Consider the following 19,747-nt stretch of genomic DNA (forward strand, 5'->3'; position numbering starts at 1 on the left):
GGGTCGATCTCACAGTCCTGAGTTCATGACCTGAGCCGAAGTCAAGAGTCACACACTAAATGGACTGAGCCACTCAGGTGTCCCCATCTTCACTATTTAAAGGTGAAACAGGACATTGGCTCTTGCTTCTGTCCCTTGTCATTTTGAGTGAGTGAGTTAGCCTTGGAGCAAAAGGAATCCATCTATTAACTACTCAACTATACTGTGAAGGCTGCCTAGAAGAATTCAAATTATGCCTATTGGGTTACAATTATATCTGTCAATGTGGGCTGTGATCTCTTGGTTTAAAGCATCCTAAGAATACTTTTCTATATCTTTATATTTAGTCCTGTTGGAGAAAGCAATTCGATTATTCCATCTCCCCATCTGGTGCAGTAAGAAAACTCATCTGCTTGGCTTACTTTATATGAGAGAGAATTAAAATGTCCAAGTTAAAAAAAAATGTCCAAGTTATTTGTAATTTGGGTTAAGTGGTTCAATCCCAGCTTTCCTACATTTTTCTGAGAATTCATACTCCCTTATGATTATCAACTTAATTACTTTGGAAGTAATAGTGTTCTGAATTATTTAAGGAAGCCAGGGATCGAAAGACAGATGTCATTTCTAAATGAATTTTTTTTTTTCCCTTATAGCATGTGTTTGATGATCTCAGTGTCTCAGTATCCTTGTCCTGGGTTGGCGATGGCACTGGGGTAAGTAGTATTTTGAGTCTGTTAACTCAGTGTAGCAAGAAGAAGACGGGGATTTTAGGGGTTTAAACACTGAATGTTGTTACTTTTTGAAATGGTCTCCAACCTCCGTTGCAGGCATGTTTGCAGTACATATTTTCAGGAAGCTGTGATTGGTTTGGTTTTGCTTTAGAACTGGGAACATCTAGTGACTGCCTTCCACAGTAGGAAGACAGACACCTTTTTAGTTTTTGATGGCTGCTTGGCATCAAGATGAGCAAGAAGAAGAAAGAGGAAGGAGAGTGCCATGTGCTCGGACGGGAGCCTCATAATACTTGGGAAAACCCCTGTGTAGCAGCAGAAAACTGCACGTTGCACATCTTGGCATTTTTCCTCCAAACTGTATTGTTCCGTGTCCTTTCCCACAGTTAGTGTTGAAGGACTGTGGTGCCCATGGGCTCGCGGTTCTTCAGCTCCTTCTATTGACTCTTCCCCTACCACGGAGGAGCCCTGCCAGGACTGGCGTCATGGAAGCAGAGTCCTTCAGCTCCTCATCCCTCTGTATCCCCATATAGACAGTCCCCCAGCAGGAAGCTGTGCTGAGGGTGGCTGTAGGTCTTGAGTCAGGGTGTGGCATTGCCCGGCTCTGTGTCCTTCTGTCTGAACAAGGGCAGGGGCCACAGCTCATACCCTATGGTATTCTGGTAATATGTATATCATAGCACTGAGGCCCGTGACAGTGGCATCAGGAATCAAAAGAAATAGAATTTTGATGTTGAAAAGCAAGTTATACATTTCTTATTTTAATTAATTTTTAACCATGTCTCAGTTTCTTCTAAAATTTGAGTAGTGCACCAGTTTCTGTGATTTAACCATTTATCTAAGATGGTTGGTATCTCTAAGGTTTCTTGTTATGTGGCTATTTGAGACTCCATAGCCTCTTGTACTAATCTACTATCAGAGTCTTTTCCTCATGAATATTTCTTTCTAGAAAAATACTTATTTGAAAAATTAATTTCATAGAGAACTAACAGCAAGGAGAGGAAGAAATGGACAAATATATATATGATATAGTGACCTCTCTAAGAACACCCATACTATTCTAGCCTCTGTGAGCAGAAAGAGAGAGAATATCTTCTAATAATAGAGATTCACCCTTCCATTATCATAGTGTGTGGTTGATTATCTCTGCCTCACTACTTGAAGTGTATGTGATGGGACCATTTGAACAAAATGAGTTGAGATCTTGAGTCATTGTGAGCCCTAGGAACGTGGTCCTTCTGGGTTTTCTGATATTACAGTATAGGCTAGCGTAGGGCAGGACTCCTGGCAATCTGTTACTTGTTGATTTAACCCTATCACATGCAAGCATGTAATTGGATGATCTTTCTTATTGACTGCATGCTTTTTTCTCTTCCCAGATCATTCTGGTCTTGACTACCTTCCATGTACCACTGGTAATTATGACTTTTGGACAGTCCAAGCTATATCGAAGGTGAGATGCAAAACGTGTGGCTGGGGCATTGGCTGAGTAACACAAGTTCCCTACGATATAGACACGATGGAGTTTAAAAGTTGATTTAAAGGATTTTCTAGCTATCTTAAGTTTTCATCAGACTGTCACACTCCGCATACTGCATATCTGCTTAGCAACCTGACCAAGTATGAAAAGGGATCTAGTTCCAAGGAGTTTAGGCAGGCTGACCTCACTGAGTGGCAAAACAATAAAGGAAGACAAAGGAAGAGTTCATAGCAGCCTGTATCTCTTCATTTAAATGGGTATTTATTTGTGAGAAGGTAACATAGAGTTTAACCATCTTTCCATTTATTATGAGTTTTTTAATATCTCTGAAATAACACAAAGTGGTTTTTATATGCTTGAAAGAGTCCTTACTATACCTTTCAGGTGAATGTGATTTATCTTACAATAAAATGGATATGCATTTTGAGCCCTAAACAGATTGTTTCCGGATCAGGAGGGAGTTCTGACCTAACCCACGTGTGTCACAGTATTCACGTTGGTAATGATGGGTGCAGTATGTGTTCAGGAACCATAATCTATACTGTGACGTTCACAAAGTTTTAGAGTTGTCTTCTCAAAGGTACAGCTTGGTTAAATAGTGGGTTCTTTTCCTTAATTATAAGATTCAACACCAACTTACTCTCAGAAATTGCTGATTGTCTTCTCTGTCATTTGTGTCTATCCCATTCTCCCCCCAAGGGACTTTAAAGAAAGATGACATCCCAGCAGATGATATAGAAACGCCTCCCAGGGCCAAGGGATCTCCCAAGGGCCATTGTACTCTCTCAGGGTTCCTTCTTTGACTCTTGGTCTTGGTCCAGGAGGGGGTGAACCCATGTTGAAGCTCTGAGATGAAGGATCAGCCCAACCTTCCTTCCCTGGTAGGCGTGATCACTGGCTACTGCTGCTGAGCCTGGAGCCAGTGCTCTCTGCCCTTCAGCACAGTGATGTTGACTTAAAAATTGACCAATAAGGAATTGCCATCTTGAAATCCATGAAAGCAGGGTTCTTGACTAACTTGGGGTTCTTCGCCAACTAGCCAAACAACTGACTCATAGCAGGCAAGCAGTACATACTAATTGAGTGAATGAATACCTTTGCCTCTGTATAATTTTCAGGCTTATAGTATTTTTTATTTGTTTGATAAAGATTTATAATGCATTGTAGAATCCCAGTGCTGGAAAGGGCTATGATTTATAGGTGATTTTGTTTATTCAGATAGAACAGTAGTTGAAGCATTTCGGACAGATGAAAGGTATCCTGTTTGGGGAGGGAAAAAATATTTTTTAGGTTGTAAATTCGGTAGCTCTTCCCAGTGTTTAAAAAACCTGGCTCTCATAAAATCTTTTCTTTTTTTTTTTTTAAGATTTTATTTATTTATTTGACAGAGATCACAAGTAGGCAGAGAGGCAGACAGAGAGAGAGAGGGGGAAGCAGGCTCCCTGCTGAGCAGAGAGCCCGATGCGGGGCTCGATCCCAGGACCCTGGGATCATGACCTGAGCCGAAGGCAGAGGCTTTAACCCACTGAGCCACCCAGGCGCCCCTCATAAAATCTTTTCTTATAGAAAACAACCATGTTATAAAACATTTGGAAATTTTAAAAGAAAGAAAAAATTCACCCTAAAAAGTAAAGTGTGATCTTAATATTTTTACACTTTATTATCTTGATTTTTCCCTTTCATATTATTCATATGACTACATACATAGTCTTAGGAAGCAGCGTGGTCTAGGGTAAAATTGCCAGACTGTGTTGGCAAACAGGCCTGGGACTGAATCTCAGCACTGTCATTTGTAAGCAGAATGAACTCGAACAAGTCCTAAGTTTTTTGTCATCTGTAAAAGAAAGGTGGTAATAATGGCCACCGCAGAGCCTCTGCACATTGTGCTTTGCAGTGGCTGGCGTGGAATAAAAACGGAGTGGGGTTAGCCGCTGTCATGCCAGCAGCGGGGGATGGCTTGCAGCCAGCCTGTGCTGGCACTGTCCTACCAGTTATTAAAATGAATCTGAGAGCCTTTGGTGCCAGCTGGTAAAGGGTGATTGCCTGCCCCCAGATGCTTCCGTGGCTTCTACAACGCTCACACCCTTGCCCCTGCCAGTGTGCAAGTATTACTAACCCCTGATGTTAACCTATGTCCATTTCGCTTGGTGAGTGCTCATACCATGGCATTTTTCATATCCCCTCTGCTAATAATTCACCATTTTTGTTAGATCGACAGAACTTTTTTAATCACTATCATTGTGGACACAGATTGTAGCTGATGTTTTCAGTATTACTAATGCTGCTGTGGTAAATACCACATATTTACATCAAAGAAGTTGCTGATTTCCAATTCATTTTTAGTAGCAAATGAAAACTTCCTCTCCAATGGATCCCTACCTGTCATGAAGGGTGTTTACTAAACTCTTCCCTCACCGAGTTGAACTATCTTCTATACCTCTTGCGTTGGCCACTTTCTTGCTTGCCTTCTGAATTCACTTTTTTTTTTTTTTCTCTACACTGCTCTTGAAGTGTGTGGCTAGAACTGGACCTGACAGGTTCCTGAGTCATACCTAGGGGGCATGAAATGTGTTTTCATGACTCTTTTTCCCATCCTTTTACTTTTCAATTCTGTGCTTACTTTAAAGACAGCCAAAAAAAAAAAAAAAAAAAGAAGAAGAAGAAGAAAAAGAAAAAAACAAAAGCAGTATCGCTAAGTGTTACTGTTAAAATACCAACCAGCATCTGACTCAGCCCTTCCCATCCTATATTTGCCTAGTCTTGTGAGAAACCCCTAACACACACTTGACTAGAGAGCGACCATGTTTGTTTCTCCAGTAGTCTCCTGTGACTGAGCTTCTGCTGCTTCCTGTCTCACAGCAGGGTTCTTGTTTGGGTGTTTTTTTGTTTTTGCCAAGGTCATTTTGAGTATTAATTCTTTCCTCCCTGCTGTGAAGTGAGACATTTTCCAGAGTTTAGGTGGAAACTGTAAATAGGCTTCGTTGCTTCTCCCACTGGCCTGGCCTCTAGGAAGGGACTCCTGTTGTCCTGTTGTCCTGTTTTTGGGCAGGCCAGCCGAGGGGCACGTGTTGCTCAGAGGGGAGGGGGCAGGTTGATTAAGAGGAGTCCTAAACAGGCCACGGTTGCCCATCAGAAAAAACAAAAGCCTGTTGAATTCGTTCCGAAGTCTCTTCTGTTTTTCACATCTCTCGTGATCATGTTATTTACCAGATTATCTCTCTGTACTAAATCTTATGTGGTCACATGTTCATTTGGGAATCAAATAGACAGCACTTGGTCACGTGCCAGCTGCTCTGAGTCTTACGGCCCAGAGGCTCACAGGATAGAAGGAAGTTGTGCCTGTCACCTATGCTGTGTTAGAGGGAAATATATACTTTGATCTTTAGGTTATAAAAAAGAATTGTGGGAAGATGGGGGAAATAATAACCTCCCTAGGCATTGCTGATTAGGTAAAATTAATATATTAATATCTTCAATTTAAAGGAGTTATATTTGGGGCGCCTGGGTGGCTCAGTGGGTTAAAGCCTCTGCCTTCGGCTCAGGTCATGATCTCAGGGTCCTGGGATGGAGCTCCACATCGGGCTCTCTGCTCAGGAGGGAGCCTGCTTCCTTTCCTCTCTCTCTGCCTGCCTCTCTGCCTACTTGTGGTCTCTGTCTATCAAATAAATAAATAAAAAAATCTTAAAAAAAAAATAAAATAAAGGAGTTATATTTGAATAGCTTAAATTTTGATCCTCTGTTATGGAATAATTTACACAATAGATTGTAAAGTACACGTGCCTCTTTCAATTGTGAAGTTAAAAAGGAAATAAACTATACCTGTGATTAAGATGATAATTTGGGGGGCGCCTGGGTGGCTCAGTGGGTTAAGCCTCTGCCTTCGGCTCAGGTCATGATCTCAGGGTCCTGGGATCGAGCCCCGCATCGGGCTCTCTGCTCGGCAGGGAGCCTGCTTCCTCCTCTCTCTCTCTCTCTCTGCCTGCCTCTCTGCCTACTGTGATCTCTCTCTGTCGAATAAATAAATAAAATCTTAAAAAAAAAATTTTTTTTTAAAGATGATAATTTGGTGTTTGGCAACTGAAAGATGTTTTGCATGCTTTTGTTTGTGGGCCTCTTGAGTCTAACTTTTCACTGTAAGATCAACTTAATGAAACACATGTTAGCATTACTCTACATCAAAATTCTGTACACACTCACCACGAAACTGCTGCTGTTTTGGGGCACCTGGGTGGCACAGTCGGTTAAGTGTTCAACTCTTGATTTTGGCACAGGTCCTGATCTCAGGGCTGTGAGATGCAGCCCCGCCTCCGGCTCCAGACCCATCTTAGGCTCCGCCATCTGCTTGAGATTTCCTCTCTCTCCTGCTGCCCCTCCCCCCAATAAATAAATAGATCTTAAAAAAATAAAACTGCTGCTATTTTATTTGTGATTTTATTTACTTTGAGAGTTGTTCAACCTTTGGAAATGAGTAAGGGCATCTTGAGATAATTAAATTTCACATTAAATTTTATTCCATAGTCAATGTAAATTTTTAAGGATCTTACCTGAGGTAAAAAAAAAAAAAGAAAAAGGTTAATGCGAAGATATCAACAGGTATTAAAGCAAAGTGCACTAAACTGACTTCTCCAGGACATCTTGTATGGCAGCCTTTTTAATGATATGCTTGGTCCAGTTTTCACTGCAATAGATTATTAATAATGAGTGCATATCTAGTTAAAATTTTAACTTACATTTCATTACAAAATATATTTTATTGCTTTTTTTTTCTTAAAGAAAAAGTTTATTAAAATGGATGATGACTTTTTACTACAGGTTCACTTTTATGAACTTAGAGCATATAAAAATCATGAAACTAGGTGGTTTTCATCATTTAGGAAATATTCCCATGAAAATACATGTTAGAATTGCCTTGTCAACCAAAGCCAAATAGGGACACCGGATACATACTCATGTTCCTTCTGATTACTCACAATATCTTACCTCCTTTATTTTCCCACTTATATTTTCAAAATTTCTACAGAAAACATGCCTCCTTTCTTCAGTAAGTATAAAGCAATAAAATATTAAAAAGACAAGGTAGCATTAGACAGTTGGGGGTAAAAAAAAAGAGAGAGAGAGAAAGACTGAAGTATTGGGAGTTCAGCTTAATGTGAATTCAAATTCTGCCTATTTTACTGGCCAGTCTGTGATTTCAGGTCTGCTGTTTTGTTGCCACATTTTAATAAGCTACATTCTCCCTGTTGATCTTTTAACTGGAAGTCTCAATACCGCTGGTTGTCATTGTTCTGCAGAGTTCCCATGTATCCTGAATTGGGAGGTACGAAACCATTGCTCCCAGAGGAGAGAAAGATTTCAGCTCCCACAAACCTCTGCTCACACCATTCTTTTTTTTTTTTAAGATTTTATTTATTTATTTGACAGAGATCACAAGTAGGCAGAGAGAGGGGAAGCAGGCTCCCTGTTGAGCAGAGAGCCCGATGCAGGGCTTGATCCCAGGACCCTGAGATCGCGACCTGAGCCGAAGGCAGCGGCTTAACCTACTGAACCAACCCAGGTGCCCCATCACACCATTCATATTTGTTCATTGATCAGCACATGATCTTGTTTTATGTACGTTTCTGTTGAAAGAAGACACCTTATTTAATGTGTATTGTTGATTCATTAACGTTGAGCTCGTTTTCAAGTCATGCTGAGAAGATGCTTTTCTAACTCACGTATTTTCTCCATAAGACACATCAAAGCCTTCTCGTGCTGAGGAACACTAGCCCTCAAACACTGTGTTTGGGTGCTGTTAGAAACAGCAGAATCACCAAGAAAAAACACGAAAGTGCAAAATGCATGGCACTAAATAGACTGTGAAGTAGACATTTGTTGACAGTGTAAGAGCTGACACAAGAAGGCCGAGCATCCCCTTCTCGGACCCCAGCCGGGAATGTGCATGCTGGGTTACTCACTCTGTGTTCCTCACTCTGCGCATGCCTGCTAATGACCACAAAAGTGCCAGGAGCGAGGGTTACAAATACATTTGAGTGTGCAGTCAAATTTGTAAATAGAAACCTAGGAACAGTAGGGATCTACTGTGTAAGCTTCCTGATGAGTGAAAACTAGAAAACACTAAGTTGTTTGTTTTTTTTAAGTTTGTTGTCATCCTTGTTGCTTTTATGTTGCAATTTATAGCGACTTAATCATGGCAAAAATAAACTAAAGAAACAGAGAAATGTTTAGGTCTAAAAGCCAACAAAACAGGGATATCTATGCTTGTATGTGTATTTGTTTGCTTGTTTGTGTGTTTTAAGAGAGAGTGCACGTGCTTACGCGCGCTTGCGCGCACACACACACACACACACACACACACGTGTTGCGCGCACGTGAGGTAGCGGGGTGGGGGAGGGAGGAGAATCTTAGGCAGGCTTCATGCTCAGGGTGGATCATGACCTGAGCTGAATTAAGAGTCATATGCTTAAGCGAGTGAGCCACCCAGGCGCCCCAAAGGCTTGTTTGATTGTCAAGAAAAATAAAATGTAAGATTATCTGAGATACTGTAGAACTCTCATACTGTTACTTTTCGTTAAATGTCTGTGGTTCATATACCTGGTGTTACAAGTTCCAATAGATTATAAATGAAAAGTCCTCAAAAACAAGGATGTAATTTTTGAGTATTGACATTTGGGTTGAGTGTCAATATGAGTCTTATGGAAAAAAACCCTTTGAGTGCTTCCTTCTACTAGGAATTTTGATGTTCTGTCTTACTCGGAGTCCTATACGATGATTACTTCTTTTCTTTTTTCATTTATTTTAATAATGTCTAGATCTTTCTTGTTCTTTGAAGGTATTGGGTTCTATTCTGAAAATACTTGTATTTTAACACTTTTCTTCAGCTGCAAGTATGTACATGTTCTTATGCGTGTTTATAGCACAGATATATGCGTAAGTGATCATTTATTTTTGGCAACCAGAAATTGGTTATTTCCTATTCAAAAGACTTGTTTCTAAAGCAGATGGTTTCACAGGATTTACTTATCGTTTGACTGTTGTTTATGACACTATTAATTATCCTATGGATTTTGGAAAATAGATTTATTTTTCAAGATGTTGCTTTGGTTTCCTCTTCATGATATATGTTGTGTGCTGATAGAAAATAAAGCTACTTTATTATTTTTTTTAAGATTTTATTTATTTATTTTATCAAGAGAGCACCCAAGCAGGGGCAGGAGCAAAGGGAGAGGGATAGGGAGGGGGAAGGAATCTCAAGCAGGTGCAGAGCATGGAGCCTGATGCAGGGTTCAATCCCAAGACCCTGAGATCATGACCTGAGCTGAAACCAGGAGCTGGACTCAACCAGATGAGCCACCCAGGTGCCCCCAAATAAAGCTATTTTATTTTTTTTATTTTTAAATCATTTTTTAAAGATTTTATTTACTTATTTGACAGAGCGCACAAGTAGGCAGAGAGGCAGGCAAAGTGAGAAGGAGAAGCAGGCTCTCTGCTGAGCAGGGAGCCCAATGTGGGGCTCGATCCCGGGACCCTGGGATCATGAGCCAAGCAGAAGGCTGCTGCTTAACCAACTGAGCCACCCAGGCATCCTGGTAAAGCTACTTTAAAATAAAGTGTTATATTAAAATATATTCCTTGGCCTTGCATGTCCTCAACAGAATCCTGCATAAATCCTAGCCCATCAATACTAGTCCATTGTGCTCCAGTTATTTTTTTCTGTGGCTAAAGTAGTGTAGTCGCAGATGATTTTTTGTTTTGCTCATGTTGCTTTCTTTTTCTGAAGGGCAGGGCTGTGTTTGTTGTGCCAAGTTCTTAAAAAGCAAGCAGGCCTACCAACAGGTTTGTGGAGGTTCCCTGGGGATGTCCTAAAGGAGGGGAGATTTGTAAGCTGTTGATAAGCAAGCCACTACAAACCCCTTTAGACGGTTGTCTGAGCGACTAAGGATCTGTACCTTGTAGAGCGTTTGTCTGAGCAACTAAGGATCTGTACCTTGTAGAGCAAGGAATTGTTTATTCATAATCCCTTTGACCTGCTATCCGGAAGATAAGAACACTTTTTGTACTCCAAAGCCAAGGATAGGGTAGTAAAGAATCAGTTGGGTGGTGCCTAATCCCTGTTTTGTTGAGGAAGAGTCTTTCAGACAACTTGAAGTTAGGTGTGGTTTGCTTTAGCATGCAGTCAGGGACCTCCGAGAACACTCGGAGACGCTGCCTTCCTGTCTGGCTCAACTTCCTCTTAGCCCGTCTTTACTATGGGGACACCAGCCCTGGCAAGATTGTGGAAGTCTACAGGTTGTAAGAGAATTTTATTTACAAATAAAATAATTCAAAGTTGCCTCTAGTATGGGGCTGAGAGTTAAGAGAATTGCATTGTAGTTTCAATTTTGCCCTTAATTAACTGGTTGCCTTCTGACAAATTGCCTCCTCGGGAACCTCCTCTGCTGTGAGGTGAGGGAGTTGGACAAGATATTCTCCTCAGTCCCTTGCATCTCTCTCATTTTGTGTTCCATGGTTCTGTGATTCTTTATTTGTAGAGGCTTCTACCTGAACTATACCATTTATGAAGTCATATACCCTATCAGCAAACACTGCATTTATCAGTGAACACTGCATTTATCAGCAGGCAACTAACTGGCCACAAACAGCCGTCTTCACCAACGAACGTCTAGATTTCTCCACTGCTGAGATGCCGCGTTCTCTATCATGTTTTAGTAGACTGCGCACAGTATGAAACCCAGCAGACGTAGATAGCTACTGACTTTTTTGCTTTTAGTTTTCAAAATCGAAACACAAAGTTGAATACCTCTCAAAAATATCGTTGGGGGCACCTGGGTGGCTCAGTGGGTTAAGCCGCTGCCTTCAGCTCAGGTCATGATCCTCAGGGTCCTGGGATCGAGTTCTGCATCGGGCTCTCTGCTCAGCAGGGACCCTGCTTCCCTTTCTCTCTCTCTGCCTGCCTCTCCATCTACTTGTGATCTCTCTCTGTCAAATAAATAAATAAAATCTTAAAAAAATATATTGTTGGAATGAACTTTTGGAGAAAGCTTTAACAACCCAAGAGATGAGATTAACTTTGTTTTCCCTAGCTGTTTTGTGCGAGGCACACTGTGGACAGGGGTGCCTGGTACGGCAGCCTCTGGGAGTGGGGGGACCTCAGGACTCCTGCTCCTTTGTATGCAGCTTTATCTTTAGGGCTGTGCGTGACTGATTAGTTTGGAGGCCTTTGGCTACATTTAGCAGACATCCCAACCCATACTAGCTTAAATAATAAGGGAATTAATGGCTCATAACTAAATACAGAAGACGGATGGGCTTCGGTGTTAGTTCAATCCAGTGTCATGGGCTCTGCTTCTCTGGAATTCCAGAATTCCCTCAGCAGTTCACTTTCGTTGGCTTATTTTTCAAGTTGTGCTCTCATTGTGCCAAAATGTCTGTAGCAGTTTTTGCTTTGTATTCACATATTACAGGGTTGGCGTTTCCCAAACTTTGGGTCACTGACATTTGGGGTCAGCTAATTTTTTCTTGTCGTGAAACTGTCCTGCGCATTGTAGGATGTGTGGCAGCACCCCTGGCCTTCACCCACTAGATGCCAGTAGCATCTCACTGCTGGGTTGTGATCATAAACGTCTCCTGACAAGCCAAATGTTTGCGGTTGTGGTGGGGGCTAGTGGGCAAGAATGCACTGACTGAGAACCGCTCAGCAAAGGAAGACATCATTTTGTCAGGTGGCTGTCTTAAGGATAAAGAAACGTGTTTCCTCAAAGACCCCAAATTTCCCACTTTTGTCTTACTGGCTCAACCTGGGTCATTCCCATTTCTGACCCCTCACTGGTGAGGGGGAAGACTGTCCTTCAGACTAATCAGGCCCACCACTGGAGCTAGAGATGGGATCCATCCCCTGAGGCAGGTGACTGTTCAGGGGAGGGTGGTGAGTGCCTCAGCCAAGGCAGTGGGCAGGGATCATGCATGGAAGCCAGGCAGGACTCCCGGAAGTGTCCTTGACCGCTGAATTCTAAATGTGTCTTGCTTTTCTTCCTCTCAGTGAGGACTATGGAAAGAACTTTAAGGATATTACAAATCTCATCAATAACACCTTCATTCGGACTGAGTTTGGCATGGCTATTGGTCCTGAGAATTCTGGAAAGGTGAGACTCATTCACACACATATGAAGCTGTGCTTGATGCCACACATAGGGTTGTCAGATAATAATGTTGGAATGGTCCAGTTGTATATAGCAATATATTTAGTTTGCTGTTAGTGCATTTTTTTAAAAAGATTTTATTTATTTATCTGACAGTGAGAGACATAACAAAAGAGGGAACACAAACCGGAAGAGTGGGAGAGGGAGAAGCAGGCCTCCTGCCAAGCAGGGAGCCCAATGCGGGGCTTGATCCCAGGACTCTGGGATCATGACCTGAGCCAAAGGCAGACACCTAACGACTGAGCCACCCAGGCACCCCATTAATGCATTTTAAAATTAAACATAATTTAGTGCTGTTCATCAAAGAATGGAATTCAGCACACAGGTTCTTTTTATTGGGTGGTCCCTATCCAGGATCTAGCCAAACTCTTTAAAATTATGTAGCAGGGGCACCTGGGTGGCTCAGTGGTTAAGCCTCTGCCTTCGGCTCAGGTCATGATCTCAAGGTCCTGGGATCGAGCCCCGCAGCGGGCTCTCTGCTCACCAGGGAGCCTGCTTCCCCCTCTCTCTTTCTGCCTGCCTCTGACTACTTATGATCTCTGTAAAATAAATTTAAAAAAAAAAATCTTTAAAATTATGTAGCAGCTGTTTGGCATCACAATGTATAATTCACAAAACAACATTTTAGCTTTGGGCAACTAGCTAATCTCAAACTGAGCAAACTAAATTCACAGTTATGATGCACTATTTCAATTTAGGATAATATTTGTTATAAGACTAATATTTGAGTGTAGTATACCAATAATCTGTTTTTATAACTCTTTGTATTTTTGGAAATTTCTTAACGGATATCTGGTGAAAATGGTGTAAGAACTTCTATGCTTTAATAGTATTATACTCTGAATCTGAACTTTTTTCTTCCTCATCAGGTGATTTTAACAGCAGAGGTGTCTGGAGGAAGTCACGGAGGAAGAATCTTCAGATCGTCAGATTTTGCAAAGAACTTTGTTCAGACCAATCTCCCTTTCCATCCTCTGACTCAGATGATGTATAGCCCTCAGAATTCTGATTATCTTTTAGCTCTCAGCACTGAAGTAAGTATAGTTGAGGAACTTGTGTTGCTTTTTTGCATTTTTATAAACTGAAAATATACTGTTTTAAAAGAACCCTATAGGAAATGCCTTTATATTGGACTGCTTTCTAGTGATTTTTTAAGGCATGAATTTGTATTTTTTGCATTATTTTCCAGTTTGGTAAAGGGCATGATTTTCGTGTACTATCTATTCCAGACAAGTATGATATCTAGCTGTCATTACACATTTTTTAAGTGAGTAGATGCAGTGTGCTATCAGAGTAATGAACTAGAAAACAGTTTAATGTAATTATTCTTGTGCTTCAAGGGACAAGCATAAACTGTCAAACTCCTGATGGTGTTATTCCTTTCCTATGGCCAAACCACATCTTCATAATTTTTTTTTGTTAGTTCCCAGTATATAAATCATATTGATTTCTATCTTTGATACTCCTGTATTAAATATCCAGAGTTTTAAATCTCTGCATCCCCTACCATATTCCTATACTGTCCCCAGGAACCTGTGCCTCTCCCTGACCCTCCCACCTCTCTTCTGAAAGTTCTATGGGGAGCACATTTCACTTTTCCTTTCCTGGAGGACCAGTCTCCTTTACCATCGACTTTAAGGGCCCAAAGTGGCTGAGTTGCTAGACTGTGATAATCATAATTATACTTTTCGTTTACATGGGCTCTTTCTCATCTTATTTCTTAGAGTGTGGTCTCCTGACCTGCAACATCAGTTAGAAACCCCTGGGAGATTCTTTTAATATGCAGTTCTTTGGCCCCGGTCCAGACATAGTCCACCAGTGACTTTTGTTTTTGAGGTGGCTAGTATTTTTAACAACCTTCCCAGCTGTGTCTGCACACTAAAATTTGAGAGCCATTGCTGTGGGGACAGAAAGTGGGTCATCAATATGGACAAATGGGGCTGAGCAAAGGGGTAGCATGGGGAGGATGAAGAGCTGTCTGGGGTCTGGGCCTTCTGTGCAGATCTTTGAGCAGAGGGAAGGCTAGAAGATTCAAGGAGATCAAAGTTAAGTTTAGGCAAAGGAGGCTAGAGGAAGGAAACTGGCCTGCTGGGTAGGCTTCAGATCTTAAAGCAACAATTCCAGGAAGTCAGCCTCCAGCAGCTTAAGCTAGGCCCTTCAAGGGAGCAAGGAGACCCCCAGAGGAATGGACAGAATCAGCAACCCCCCCCAACTTTTTTTAAAGATTATTTATTTATTTATTTGACAGGCAGAGATCACAAGTAGGCAAAGAGGCAGGCAGAGAGAGAGGCAGAAGCAGGCTCCCCGCTGAGCAGAGAGCCCGATGTGGGGCTCAGTCCCAGGACTCTAGGATCACGACCCGAACCAAAGGCAGAGGCTTTAACCCATTGAACCACCCAGGCGCCCCAGCAACCCCCCTTTTGAATTCAACCCCATTGCCATTACCAGGTGTCTTAAGATTATTGAAACACGCTGTCCTCAGGAAGAGGTAGTCACAGTCTGCTTTTATATCTCAGTTTCTTCCAGTTAAGGGTAAGTTGGAGGTATAAATAATCAGGGTTGGGGTGCCTGGGTGGCACAGTCAGTTAAGCATCCAACTCTTGGTCTCAGCTCAGGTCATGATCTCAGGGTTGTGAGATTGAGCCCTGCGTCAGGCTCTGCCCTGAGTGTGGAGTCTGCTTAAGATTCTCTCTCTTTAGGACACCTGGGTGGCTCAGTGGGTTAAAGCCTCTGCCTTCGGCTCAGGTCATGATCCCAGGGTTCTGGAATCGAGCCCTGCATCCGGCTCTCTGCTCAGCAGAGAGCCTACTTCCCTCCCCCTTCTCTCTCTGCCTGCCTCTCTGCCTCCTTGTGATCTCTGTCTGTCAAATAAATAAAATCTTTAAAAAAAAAAAAAAAAAGATTCTCTCTCTTCCCCTTTCCCCCACTTGCTCTCTCTCGCAAATAAATAAATAAAATCTTAAAACAACAACAAAAATCCAGGGTTGAGAAGACAGACCAATATGTACTAAGATATAACTATAGGTGATACCAGATATTTCCAGGTAGAATTTGGTAAATTAGAAATGCTGGGAGGTGAACGTTATCAGAGAAATAAAGAGTTACAGAAGGAAGAATGGTGGGTAAGCATGGGGGAGCACGTAGGTAAATTCTGCCTAGATCAGCCCCTTATAATTACAGCTGTACCAGGACATCTCTGTCCCACCTCCACTGGGTCTGGGCCCAGTGGGCTTGTATTGCCAGTGTAAAGCACATTGTCAGTCTTTATCTTACCCAGCCTTTGCTACATTTGAAAATAAATGGCCAGTCTCTCCTTTTGGGAACTTGGCTTCCTTGGCTTCTTTCTTAACTTCTAACCATTCCTTCCTGGTCTCTTTCATAACTCCTGTTATGAAACTCCTTTGAAACTATATTTCAGACTCCTGTCAATCTACCCTCAAGTTGCTACTGCTCATTTCATTTTGAGCAATCTCCTCCCCTCTGACCATTGTAACTGTCCCTGTAATGTGTAAGATTCTCAAATCCATATTTCTGGCTTCCTCCTAGGACTTCAGATTTCTATCTTGCTTCTCCCCTATTACACACACACACAAACGTACACACAAACACTCTGCCCTACAGGAAAAAGCTACCAGTTCTACCGAATCTAGTTTCTAGATTCTTCCTGAGCCTATTCCTCATAGGTGTGGTTTAGGGCCTCACTAACTCTTTTTTTTTTTTTTTTTTTTTTTTTTTAAGATTTTATTTGAGAGAGAGTGAGCGAGCATGAGTGGGGGGAACAGAAGGCAGAGAGAGAAGTAGACTTCCTGCTGAATAGGGAGCCCGACACAGGGCTCGATCCCAAGACCCTGGGATCATGACCTGAACTGAAGTCAGACACTTAGGCAGCTGAGGCCCCCAGGGGCCCTGGAGCTTCACTAACTCTCAATGAACTAATGAGGCACTACTTTTTTACTGCTTTTCCTGTTTCTGGTCTAAAATCCATCTCTCCTGTTGCCATTCAAGTATTATACCTTTAAAAAAGTAAAACGGAGGGGTGCCTTTGTGGCTTAGTCAGTTAAGTGTCCGACTCTTTTTTTTTTTTTTTAAGATTTTATTTACTTATTTGACAGAGAGAGATCACAAGTAGGTAGAGAGGCAGGCAGAGAGAGAGGAAGGGAAGCAGGCTTCCTGCTGAGCAGAGAGCCCAATGCAGGGCTCGATCCCAGGACCCTGAGATCATGACCTGAGCCAAAGGCAGCGGCTTAACCCACTGAGCCACCCAGGCGCCCCAAGTGTCCGACTCTTGATTTTTGACTCAGGTTCTGTGATCTTGGGAATCTTGGTAGTCGTGAGATTGAGCTCTGTGTCAGGCTCCATAAGCATGGAGCCTGCCTAAGATTCTCTTTTTCCCTCTGCCCTTCCTCTACTCCCCCCATCCCATATTCACATGTGTATGTGCATACTCTTTCTCTCTCTCTCAAAAAAAGTAAAACCACGGGCCCTCTGTGAGCTGGCCCTCACATCTCTCCCTAGCATGAGCCCCTTCTTTCCTCACCTTGGAATTTGTGCTCCATCAGTGTCTGATGTCTTTGAACTCCTTGCCCGCGCTGTGATGTTTTATCCCCTCTGGCCTCAGCTGGTACTACTGTGTATTTGTGCAATAACATCCCATCTCCCCATTTGCCTTCTTACGGTTACACTGCTCATTATTTAATACTAGTTCAGCTATCTTCACAAACCTTCTCTGAAGCATTGTTGCTCCCCTCCTTATTCTCACCCTGGACACAGTGTTTCCGTAACTTACCACATTGTATCAAATTCTTATCCACGCCCCTTGTTAAACCCTGAGCTCCTTAAGAACAGGGAATATATTGTTGGAATATATTGTCTTTGTGTCCCTAGTGCAACCTCTGGGACAGTGCCTGGCACACAGTAGGCACTCCATAAGCATTTGTTATTCTGAATTTCCAAAACCCTGAAGGGGCCCCCATCACTCAAGTGTGTATGGAGGGCAGGCTGCTTGATGGAACTTCAGTGTGTGTGTTTACTGTCCCAAATGATTAGATATGAATTATTAAAGGTCATATAAGCAGCTGCACAAGACAAAGCTGGAGTTCTGATAAGTCATTTATAATCTTTCAGAATGGCCTGTGGGTGTCCAAGGATTTTGGGGGAAAATGGGAAGAAATCCACAAAGCAGTATGTTTGGCCAAATGGTGAGTAACAGAAGACTCCATCTGTGCAGGGCCCTAACCCTATCCTGACAGTGCTGCCAGAAGTCACAGGACTAAGTACTGAGCACCAACTACGTGCCATGTAGTCTTCAGGGTGCCATGAGGGGCCTAAGGGGAGGAGCATGACACAGATCTTGAGCTGGAGGAACTTCTGATTCTGCTGGGAAAGAATCCTTAATCTCACTAAGCATTAGGATATAAAGTGTAAAACAGGGCGCAGGACTGAGTAGCTGCTGCCCGCAAAGGTTTGTTCTCCATAAAAGGTGACATCAGTCGGAATAGCATAACACACAGCTCTGACCTGGGACTTACGTACTTCTCTGTGGCCAGATTTATATTCCCTCACCTAGAGATCCATTCCGGCTGTGCGGAATGTAGCAAGGAATCAGGAAGAAAACCCGGAGAACCCCCAGAACGCTAGAGTCACCCTGTGTGTGCACCAAAAATCCTTCCCCTCTCTCGGTGGGACACCCCCAGCGCGCGCGCGCGCGCACGCACACACACACACACACACACACACACACACCTCCCTGCTTAAGATGATGCAGCTGAGGAGCTCTTACTTGGGAATTGGGTCACCTTTGTTCAAAACTGGCTTAGTCAGTGGCTTAACCTCGCTGGGCTCTAGTGTTTCCCTTTTGTGAAAGATTTACTGGGGGGAGTTTGGGGGATGGTGGAGCAAGAATTGAATTAAAAACCTTCATACCACCACAATTCTGATTATGCTCCCACCCTAGAGCCTTTTCTTTCTCTTTGACTAATTTCAGCAAATTTGTGCATCTAGTTTCCCTATTGAGAGCAGATTGGTGCCTGAGGTGGGGGGTATGAGTGCTAGCAACCAGCACGGCCAGCTTGAGACGCCACTGCTGAGTGCAGCACGGAGGCAGGAGAGCTGTAAAAGCAGCCACACCAGAGAGGCCATGACAGGATGTGCTGCTTTTGTGCCGGATCAAGAGAGCCCACGTAGCTCAGTAACTTCTAATGGGAACACTGTGTTACAGTGTCAGATGCTTGATGTTCATGAACATGACCCATAGTCCCAGGGAAGAATTTAATAGTTAATATTCTCTACTTAGGGAGTCAGGGAGATGTGTAATACATTGCCAAATATATCTACTGAAATTAAAATATTAAAAAAATACTGCTTCAAGTGGCCTTTTCCCAGAAACTGCTGATAAAATGAGGTCTGTGCTGCCGCGCTCTGGGACACAGGCTACATCTGCATTCAGTCTGTGTATTTTTACGAATTGTGTTTGTGCCTTATATGGTCTTATCAGGAAGGAAGTAATTTTAAAGGAACTAAGTTAACAAGTTGCTTCACTCTCAGTGGACCTAAAGTATATAGGACGTGCTCAAGTAAGACTATAGTAAGTTTTGGTCATTAAAACTCACCATGATACATGTATATCAAATCACCACAGTATGCACTCTCAATGGTATTTGTCAGTTAGACCTTAAATAAAAAGCCAACAGAAGCAAACAGAATACTCATCTTTAAAGCTAAACCTTTAGGGATTCCTGGCTGGCTCATTTGGTAGAGCGTGCAACTCTTGATCTCAGGGTCATGGGTTTGAGCTCCATGTTAGGTGTAGAGATTACTGAAAATTTTTTAAAAATCTTAAAAAAAAACCCTAAAATTCATTTTTATTTTACTTTTTAAAAAGATTTTATTTATTTATTTGACAGAGATCACAAGTAGGCAGAGAGAGAGAGAAGAGGAAGCAGGCTCCCTGCTGAGCAGAGAGTCCCATGCAGGATTTGATCCCAGGACCCTGAGATCATGACCTGAGCTAAAGGCAGAGGCTTAACCTACTGAGCCACTCAGGCGCCCCTAAAATTTGTTTTTAAGTGGTATTTTGTATCCTCTATAGGTTTTTTTTTTAACTTTTGTAACTTGTTTCTTTGATTAGTGTCTAAATACAAGATAATTGGACAGCTGATAACTATTTACACACCTTTTAGATCTTTGATTTCTAGGAGTTGACAGCCTGAAGTGCTGAAAGAACATGCTCAGAGCCCACCCCTTGTGCTGGTGCTCAGCCAAAAGTACTGCCAGGTCTGAACCTACTGTCCTACAAACTCCCTTTCCAAGGTAGAATTTAAATAATTCAACCTCTGACCTAGCTGTCTATTTAAGATGAAAGA

General features: G+C 42.4%; 1 protein-coding gene across 4 annotated transcripts in view; it reads left to right on the plus strand.

Annotated features, from left to right (window-relative positions):
• The window catches only part of SORT1 (sortilin 1), a 64,052-nt gene that overhangs the window by 20,438 nt on the left and 23,867 nt on the right, over positions 1–19,747 (plus strand). For all 4 annotated transcript variants that reach the window (XM_047723860.1, XM_047723861.1, XM_047723863.1 and 1 more), the window contains exons 2-6: positions 633–692; positions 2,090–2,163; positions 12,227–12,329; positions 13,256–13,420; positions 17,511–17,584. In XM_047723860.1, coding sequence (XP_047579816.1) covers positions 633–692; positions 2,090–2,163; positions 12,227–12,329; positions 13,256–13,420; positions 17,511–17,584 — 476 coding nt within the window. The remainder of the gene's footprint in view (positions 1–632; positions 693–2,089; positions 2,164–12,226; positions 12,330–13,255; positions 13,421–17,510; positions 17,585–19,747) is intronic.

This window comes from Lutra lutra, chromosome 4, assembly GCF_902655055.1.
Source record: "Lutra lutra chromosome 4, mLutLut1.2, whole genome shotgun sequence".
NCBI lineage: Eukaryota > Metazoa > Chordata > Mammalia > Carnivora > Mustelidae > Lutra > Lutra lutra.